The sequence below is a fragment of the Nannospalax galili genome, unplaced genomic scaffold (assembly GCF_000622305.1).
Source record: "Nannospalax galili isolate Female #2095 unplaced genomic scaffold, S.galili_v1.0 scaffold279, whole genome shotgun sequence".
Lineage (NCBI taxonomy): Eukaryota > Metazoa > Chordata > Mammalia > Rodentia > Spalacidae > Nannospalax > Nannospalax galili.
Window position 1 is genome coordinate 3,012,930 of NW_008343971.1, and position 9,799 is coordinate 3,022,728.

A 9,799-nucleotide genomic window follows, 5' to 3' on the forward strand; every position below is an offset into this window, starting at 1 on the left:
GGGAGCCTATCCCTAAAGTCCGAGCCGTCTTTCTTTCCGCATAGAATACAGGAAGGGTACAAAACCCTAGCCTACTCAAGCCTCCATTTACCCGTCCTTACACTCGTTTAAGATGACCGACTGCCAGCAGGAGGACGATTAGCTGCGCTGCCTCCCCCCTCTGGCTCGCAGAATGGTTCAGCCTGCACTGGGCCAGGCGCACCACCCTTTTAGCCCTACCCACCCCCATCCTCGCGCCGGTGGCTCATTGGCGCGGAGCGCCGAGGGGCGGGGCCGAGTCGGGCGGGCGCGGGCGCTGCTCTATAAATAGTGGGCCGCGCCGCCCTCCGCCTCGTTCGCTCCGAGCCGCCTGCGCGCTGAGAGCAAAACGCGTCTTCAGCTTGGGGATTTCGCAGTTTGCTGCCTCGCCGCTTTCTCTTCCGTGCCGCTTTCTCCTCAGTGCCGCTTTCTCTCACCGCCGCCAGCATGAACGGGCAGCTCAACGGCTTCCACGAGGCGTTCATCGAGGAGGGCACATTCCTCTTCACCTCGGAGTCCGTGGGGGAAGGCCACCCAGGTGAGATGACGGGGGTATGGAGAAGGGCAGGGCGGGGGCAGTGACATGGCCCGGCTGGGTGACCGCGGCGCGCCGGTCGGGCCGTTCCCTCCGGTGGGCAGAGCGGCGATCGCGCGCCTTGCTCGTGGCACAGCCGGTGCTGAGCGCGTTCCCGCCATCCCCCCCATCCGGCCGCGCGGCCTGGCATTCGGAAGATTCCAGAAAACGAGAAGGGCGGCAGCTGTGTTCGGCCCGGGGAGGGCACTGTTTCCTCCTCTCTAGTCCTGTCTTCTGGAAAAGCCTCAAGTGGGGGACCCCGCCCCGCGTGCTCGTGTCCGGGCGTCGGGAGCGCGCCCCCGCATTGCAGCGGCCAGCACGTGTTCACCGCATGTGGCGCCCGGGCTAGGGGAGAGGTCGGCCTCCAGCTGCGAGACCCCGGGCCGAGGGGTGCGGACTGCCCGTCTCCTCACGTCTTAGGTGTTAGCCCCGGCTTCCGGTCACTGAACACAGAAGAGTGGGTGGACATGCCCTTAGGCCAGCATGGCCTTTCCTTCAAGGTGACCGACAGCGGCCACCGCCTAAATATAGCACGCTCCGGAGAAAGGAGCCCTTATTTGGAGTCTGCGTGCGCAGGATGGGAAGCGTGCGTTAAATGCGGACTCTCTTTTCGCTTACCGCAGCTCTGTGAGGGTTAAGCTCACTTTTCTTTTAAGGGCTTTGTCCACTGAGCCGCCATGATGAAGTCAGTCACACGGAAACGAATAAAGCTACTACCTGGAACTTTCAACCTCAGCAGTTGGTAGTTAAGCTGCTTCTGCCCTTAGGGCGTCCAGAAGAGGGTGGCTAGAGTTTGACTTCAGGATCAGCTTCTACTAGTGGCCCTCTTGCTAAGAGAACAGGATCCCGAGGAGTGGTGAATCAAGTGGTACAGTACTGGGCATGTTTTTATTTTTTTTTTGCCACAGGGACGGGTGCCTTACCACATCAGGTGTTTAACCGCCTTGTGTTTTTCTTTAAAGGTTTTTCTGATAGTTCGAGATTGAGCCTCTGGCTTCCAATGCACCTTGTGTTGGTGGTTACAGAAAATCCAGGAGACCAAAGCCAGGCATGGTGGTGTCTTCCTGTAATCCCAGCACTTACCGGGTGGAGGCAGTAGATTGAGTTCAAGACCAGCCTGGGCTACCTAAGATCCTATCGCTAAAGGAAAAACAGCCACCACCCCCAATTCAGGATACTGTTCTTTTCTAAATAAGTATAGTGGAGAGAAACTAAATATTCTCCTGAATGCTTTTGAGCAATTTCCTAGAGTGTTTTCCTACTGCACTCTTGTTCTTGAATATCTAACAGCAAAACCAAAAGATTTCAGTTACTCTCTTTATTCATGGTTTTAACTGAATTTACCTGTCCTAATTGATGTGAAGGCCAAAGTGGCTACATACCACCTTGGTTCTTCCAGACCACTCCCCCCCCCCAAAAAAAAACAGGTTTGTGTTAGTTACACTTGGAGTATTGTCTAATACAAAGGGAGATAAGATAGACTGTTCTTCAGGTAATTAGTAACATAACAGTTTACTCTTTTGGTGGGTTAGATTTGTAACATATTAAAGTTTGGGGATGAATATTTATCTTTGAACTACAGTGAAGTATTTCCTGACTACCACTGTTTCTGCTGCCACCTGATGAGTCTATCTGGCTTTTCTATTTAACATTAAAATTGTTTGGCTGGGGATTTTGGGGGATTGAGGCAGGGTCTCACTGCCCTGACTTAACCTGGAACTCTAGAGATAGACCTGTCTGTCTCTGCTGGGATTAAAGTTGTGCACCACCATGCCAGTCCTTGGCTGGGAACTTAATTATTCAAAATAGCTAGGATACTTTGAGATGGAACTGAATTCCTTGTAAGGTATAAACAATATATCCTAATGAATTAGGATATGTTAAATATGTGTTCTGTTTGCTGGCTTGACTGAATTGGTGAATTTAAACCACTAGATTCAAGGAACATACTGTATCCAGCATTTACTACTCAGGCATATAGCTTCTGGTAAAGCAGGGCTTTAACAGTTCAGATCTCCATACTTCATGCCACTGAGTTGAATTGTTAACTTCAAAATTAAGTTGGTAGGGGCAATGAGAATGGCTCAGGGTGCTTGTTGTCAAGTCAGACCTAAGTTTGATACCTGAGACTCACAAGCTGGAGAGTTGTTTTATCTCCATACACATACACAAATATTGTAAAAAGAAATTAGTAAAATTAGTGTTACCACACAAAAAGTTACGCCTGAAATGGTGACATAGATCTGTAAACACAGCACTATGGAGCCTGCCATTAGTTGAGGTCAGACTGCTACAAAATGGAAACCCTACCTCAGAAATCAAAGTTTTAAGACTCCAGAGATTTTTCCAGTTGCACATATGTTCAGGAGTTCACAATCAAGTTTTAACTAAGTTGGACCACATTCATGGACATCCTTGGCTACATCCCTTGGGTTCGATACAAATGATAGTTACATAATATGGGTGGGTTTTTTTGGTCTTTTGAGATAGGGTCTCCCTGTAGCCCCAGCTGGCCTTGAACTCAGGGAAATCCCTCTCCCTCCCAAATGCTGAGATTAAAGGAGTGTGCCACCATGCCTGGCTATCATATGTTAAACAGTAATGGATAAAGTAATTGAGTCAGGGATTTGTTTGGTTTTTGGTCTTTTTGAGTCAGGGTTTTGTATAGCTCCAGCAGGCCTGGAATTCACTATGTAGTCCAGGCTGGCCTTGCTACTTTTTGTCACCATGCCCTGCTGAACTAAGAATTAAAAAAAAAAACTTTTAGTAGAGTCTTGAGTGTGGTGGCTGCAGGCTGGGTGAGGTGGATCTCTGAGATTGAAGCCAGCTTAGCCTGGTCTACATAGTAACTAAGAGATCAGCCGGGGCTATGGGAGTCTTTGTCTGAAGAAACAATTTATCAGCACGATTACATTGAGAAACTTTGTAGGTTGGAGAATTTGGAGAGAATGAATGGCAAACTCACTTTATAGCAGCAGTAACAAGTTTCACATTGTCGAAGGCTGATGATAGTTTATAAGTAAATAGTCAAAAATTATTTTAGACATAAGGAATTTTTTTTATCTAGATAAGATCTGTGATCAGATCAGTGATGCTGTTCTTGATGCCCACCTTCAACAGGACCCTGATGCCAAAGTAGCTTGTGGTAGGTACAAAATTTTTGTTTATCATTGGGAACAATGGCATTTGAAGTTGGGTCTGGTAATCCCAGCTACTTGGGAGGCTAAAGCAGGAGGGAGGACAGCAAGTTCAAGGCCTATGTGAGCAGTTTAACAAGACCTTAACCTCACTACTCACTACTTTGCCAAAAAAATTGGTATTTGAGTGTGAATCTCTTTTATTAGAAACTGTTGCTAAAACTGGAATGATCCTTCTTGCTGGAGAAATTACATCAAGAGCTGCCATTGACTATCAGAAAGTAGTTCGTGAAGCCATTAAGCACATTGGATATGATGATTCTTCCAAAGGTATGTTTTAAAGATTTAGTTTTTCTTTCTAAGCTCATTTTTTGTAGATACACAATAGTTGGTGATTGGAGAAACTTTTCTAGAATGTTCCTAGTAGTCCTTAATTCCAATTGTATGGCTTTGTGTTCCAGCATCTAAAAGTGTGACACGCCTGTAATTCCAGCATTTAGACTCCTGAGTCTCCTGTCTAACCTCTAAATGCTGTAATTAGAGGTGTGTCCTTATGCTTTAGTGATGTAAATCTGTGTTTTAGTTGCAAGTTAGACTTTATCACGGTAAAAAACCCATGGTATATGTAAAGATCAGTTTCACACATTTATAGAAATACCTTGAAACATAATTCCTCATAGATAAGAGGAGCCTGCATGTGTACTAATGTCATACTTTGAGAGGTTCTGTAAAAAATTTTATGTGATCTTTCCGAATATCTTATTGGGGCTGGGCATGGTGGTGCACGCCTTTAATCCCAGCACTTGGGAGGCAGAGAGATCTCTTGAGTTCAAGGCCAGTTGGGACTACAGGGAGAGCCTGTCTCAAAAAGACCAAAAAAAAAAAAAAAAAATCTTATTGGGACTGGCAAGATAGCTCAGCAGTTAGGTGCATATACTCTTCAAGAGGACCTGAGTTTGGTTCTTGGCACCAACAGCCTGTGACTCCAGCTCTAGGGAATTCTATAACCTTTACTGGTCTCCGCACACACACAAATTAAAAATATGTATCTTATACTGTAGATCTTACAGATCAGCATTCCCCCCCCTAAAACCTGACCTTTGTGCCTAAAGCTCTTTACTACTTCACTTTTGCATTGTCCCAATTCTAAGCAACACTGCTCTTGTGCTTTAGAGCTGCCATTAAATAAAACAAGGTTTTTGGGACCACATTGTTATTTGTGACAATAGACAATGAGTGAGTGATTTAACAGGTAATATTCAGCATGGGTACACTGGACAAAAGAATGATTCCTATCTTGAGTTGGCTAAGATTCCATCACACTATTGAGAACAATGAGCAATAGTAATTACCCTTTTTCCCTTTGAAGACATGACGGTTTTTTATTCGTAGGATTTGATTATAAGACTTGTAATGTGTTGGTTGCCTTGGAACAACAGTCACCAGATATTGCTCAAGGTGTTCATCTTGACCGGAATGAGGAAGACATTGGTGCAGGAGACCAGGTATTATGATTGTTTATTGGTATCTCTTCTAACATTAAATTCTGAAGCTTGAACTGATCAAATCTCATTTTTCCTTTTTTCAGGGCTTAATGTTTGGTTATGCCACTGATGAAACTGAAGAGTGTATGCCTTTAACCATTGTCTTAGCACACAAGCTAAATGCCAAACTAGCTGAGCTACGTCGCAATGGCACTTTGCCTTGGTTACGCCCAGATTCAAAAACTCAAGTAAGTGATGATCTTAAACTTAATTTGTCTCAATATTGGCATAGAAAATCCATAAGTTTAATTATAGCTGACTGGAAAGAATATAGCATTTGTCTTTTTGCTGTGTTCTGACTTAATGTTAGAGAACCCAGTAGAAAGCTGTTTAGCTGACAAGTGTTCTGATGACCTACTTTGCCTTAAAGGTGACTGTGCAGTATATGCAAGATCGAGGTGCTGTGCTTCCCATCAGAGTCCACACAATTGTTATATCTGTTCAACATGATGAAGAAGTTTGCCTTGATGAGATGAGGGATGCCCTAAAAGAAAAAGTGATCAAAGCCGTTGTACCTGCAAAGTACCTTGATGAAGACACAATCTACCACCTGCAGCCAAGTGGCAGATTTGTTATTGGTGGACCTCAGGTAATTCAGTTTAATGTGAGGTTTTTTTTTAATTTACCGTTGTCATCCTTTTTTTTTCCAGGCTTTCTGAATGAAGGGGTTTTTTTTGTGTGGTTTGTTTGCACACCACATCTCAGTACCCAGTCTACCCTTGGACTCACTATGACTGTGTAGTTGATGTGTGAGGCTGGCCTTGAATTTCTGATCCTGTGCCTCAGCCTCCCAAGTGCTGGTTGTGACCTACCACCTGCTACCCATGTGATTCTTGAGTGGTACCAAATAGCCTAATGGAGAACCGCTTACTGGAAAGGATTATGTGATTTTTAAATTATCTTGATTTCAGGGTGATGCTGGTTTGACTGGCCGAAAAATCATAGTGGACACCTATGGTGGTTGGGGAGCTCATGGAGGAGGAGCCTTTTCAGGAAAGGATTATACCAAAGTGGACCGGTCAGCTGCCTATGCTGCTCGTTGGGTAGCAAAATCCCTTGTTAAAGGAGGTCTGTGCAGGAGGGTTCTTGTTCAGGTATGCAACAAATAATTAAAGGTCATGTAAACGGGAGGGTGTTTAAAATATATATGAATGCTGTATTTGTATCATTTCACCACCACCCCCCCCCCAATTCTCAATATCCTGACCTTTTTAATTACTAGTAGGTATTCCTGCAGAGTCTGTTTAGTGGTGCTAGTATGTATGTTTAGGGCTGACCACTTGGATTGGACAACCTATCAGAGAGCTCATCCCCAGAAAAAAATCGATTCTTCCACTCAGCCATTAATTACCTTCATCTAAGGGTGTGACCCTGAAAAATAATAATCCCCCATCCAGGTTGGCATATCAGCCATATTGTTGAGATTTTATGGGTATAGCTTCCCTCTCATGTCTGGAAGATACTGTCCAGCAGCAGGTGCCCTGGTCCTGAAGGGCCTTAGGTGTAGAGATTACGTGTAGATGGATCAGTTGAGGATGAGCACCCCACAACAGAAGGGTATATACTTAGTGATATATTTACTTACTTGCCGATTTTATACCAGTGCTATTGTACAAGTAAGTTCTCAATTACTAACTTCTATGACATTTGGATCCTTACAGGTTTCTTATGCTATTGGAGTTTCTCATCCATTGTCTATCTCCATTTTCCATTATGGTACTTCTCAGAAGAGTGAGAGAGAGCTATTAGAGATTGTGAAGAAGAATTTTGATCTTCGCCCTGGGGTCATTGTCAGGTAAAGATGGTAAAGCCTATTGCTAGTGAGAAATAGGGGGTATGGGTATAAAATCTGAGGAGGTGAAGGTAGACTCCTCATGGGAGAACCAATTTTAATTCCTAGAACATGCTAATGTTTTAAAATGCTGGGGGAATGGATGGAAGGGGTTGACAAAATTACAGGTGCTCCTTGACTTAGATCAATCACCCTAGAAAGTTTCCCATATTTGATACTAAGCTTTGTGCTTATCTTAACTAAGGGTGCTACATTAAGAATTGATAAGATAAAGTGAGATGTTCAAGGTTGTTACAGGATAACCATAGTGGGCAATGATGGGACCTTGGTAAGTATTCAATTGGAATTCCTCAGAATGATGACAAGTTTTCATATTTGTTGAGCCCAAGGCTGGAAAACAAGAACTGTAGTTACTAATAAGAACTGTACAAGGAGTTTGGACACCAGGGAAGTTAACACTTATGCCATGAACTTTTTTCCTAGCATACCCCAGAGAACTGAACTCATTTGCCAGAGCTCTTGAAATGAGTCTTGCTGATTGTTTTGCTTTGTTTTAATTTAATGCTACATATTAAGTTATGGACTTGTATATTCCAGGGATCTGGATCTGAAGAAGCCCATTTATCAGAGGACTGCAGCCTATGGCCACTTTGGTAGGGACAGCTTCCCATGGGAAGTGCCCAAAAAGCTTAAATACTGAAAGTGTTAGCCTTTTTTCCCCAGACTTGTTGGCGTAGGCTACAGAGAAGCCTTCAAGCTCTGAGGGAAAGGGCCCTTCTTCCTAAATTTTTCTGTCCTCTTTCAGCTCCTGATCAGTTGCAGTCACTCTAATCAATGACATGAATTTTAGCTTTTGTGGGGGACTGTAAGTTGGGCTTGCTATTCTGTCCCTAGGTGTTTTGTTCACCATTATAATGGATTTAGTGAGCATAGGTAATCCATGTAACTGCCTAGAAACAACACTGTAGTGAATAATGCTTTGAAATCAAACCTTTGTGCCCTATCAGCCAGCCTCCTGAAGTCCTAACTGCATTTACTTTCCCACCAGATGCTGAAAATGTCCTTGTAATGTGCACGTACTTACTTGTAGTATATAACTATAGATTCTGGCAATGCCACAGCCCTGTCAGCATGAATTTGTAATGTCTTGAGCTCTATTATGAATGTGAAGTCCTTCCCTTATCCTCCCTCTTACACGATCACTTCTAATAATGTAGCTCTTTGTCAGGGAGTGTTCCCTATTCAGTCAGTCTTGCATGTAACGCAAGTTCCAGTTGGAGCTCTAGCCTGACTTTAAAAAAAAAAAAAAAAAGGCAGTTACTATTAAACCATCTCCCCTGGTGCTTATGCTCTTAATCGACACCTCTTAAACAGCACCAAATCAAAAAAAAATAATAATAATCTCTCCACTTTTCAGCTGTCTTTTGGAGGACGTACGTAATAAGGTTTTATTTAGTAAAACAATCCTATGCATGGTTTCAGCACTAGCCAAACCTCACCAACTTCTAGTCTAGAAAAACAGGCACTTGGCAGCCTTGTGATGTCATACAGAGAAGTCACAGGGCAGTACCTGAGGGTCTGTAGGTTGCACACTTTGGTACCAGGTAATTTTTTTTTTCTTTATAAGAAAGACAGTACTCCACACTGCACAATAGCTCCTCCCAAGGTTTTAACTTTGTTTTATTTTCAAAACCAGGTCCAATGAGCTTTCTGAACAGCTGGTGTAGCTACAGAGAAACCAGCTTCCTTCAGAGAGCAGTGCTTTTGGCAGGGAGGAGGAAATCCCTTCATACTTGAACATTTTCTAATTGCTTATTTATTGTATTCTGGGGTATGGCGTAAGTACAGAGAAGCCATCACCTCAGATGGCAGCTTTTAAAAAAAAATTTTTTTTTTCTTCAACACCATGATTCCTTTAACATGTTTCCAGCATTCCCAGGTAGGCCAAGGTGTCCTACAGAAAAACCTTGGGATAGACCTACAGGGGGTCTGGCTGGTGTTAACAGAAGGGAGGGCAGAGCTGGTGCAGCTGGCCATGGAGAAAGCTGACTTGGCTGGTGTGGTACAGAGAAGCCAGCTTGTTTACATGCTTATTCCATGACTGCCTGCCCTAAGCAGAAAGTGCCTTTCAGGATCTATTTTTGGAGGTTTATTACGTATGTCTGGTTCTCAATTCCAACAGTTTAATGAAGATCTAAATAAAATGCTAGGTTCTACCCAAACTGCGTCCATGACTTGTCCACTATTGCTTTCTGTACTAAAATTTGGTTGTCCTTTTATTGCAGCTGCCACTGTTGCCAGTCAAGTAGTCAACCATGTCTAAGATCCAGAGGTAGAAGTGATTTAGATACAGTACTCTTGGAGTTCCATCATAGATGTACACTATATTTGTGGGGGGGGGTGGCTAAACCTGTAGATGAGGGAACTATACTGTCATTGGAGGATGTAGTGCTGGAGATGTTTAGGGCTTTACATGTGTTAGGCTGGGATACTACCATTAAATGACATTATAGCCACCCTTTTTTTCTTCTGATCAGCTCACTACACGCTTTCCATTTGAAATCTTCTGCCTCAGCCCCCAGAGGGTTGTGACTAATTTTTTGTGTGTCCCATGTGTGGAGGTCACAGAACTTTTAAGAATCTATTTGACTATATGGGAGTCAAATTTAAGTCACCAGGCTTGGTAGCAGGTGCTTTCCACTAAGCCAAAGCCACCTTGCCCTACTATACTTCA

General features: G+C 43.8%; 1 protein-coding gene across 1 annotated transcript; it reads left to right on the top strand.

Moving 5' to 3' along the window:
• The first annotated feature begins 316 nt into the window (after positions 1-316).
• On the top strand, positions 317-9,283 carry Mat2a (methionine adenosyltransferase 2A). Its single transcript, XM_008840274.2, has 9 exons — positions 317-556; positions 3,660-3,737; positions 3,937-4,059; positions 5,122-5,234; positions 5,318-5,461; positions 5,644-5,862; positions 6,185-6,367; positions 6,935-7,068; positions 7,663-9,283. The coding sequence occupies exons 1-9, from the start codon at positions 466-468 to the stop codon at positions 7,763-7,765; spliced, it is 1,188 nt and encodes a 395-aa protein (XP_008838496.1). The 5' UTR covers positions 317-465; the 3' UTR covers positions 7,766-9,283.
• The last annotated feature ends 516 nt before the right edge of the window (positions 9,284-9,799 follow it).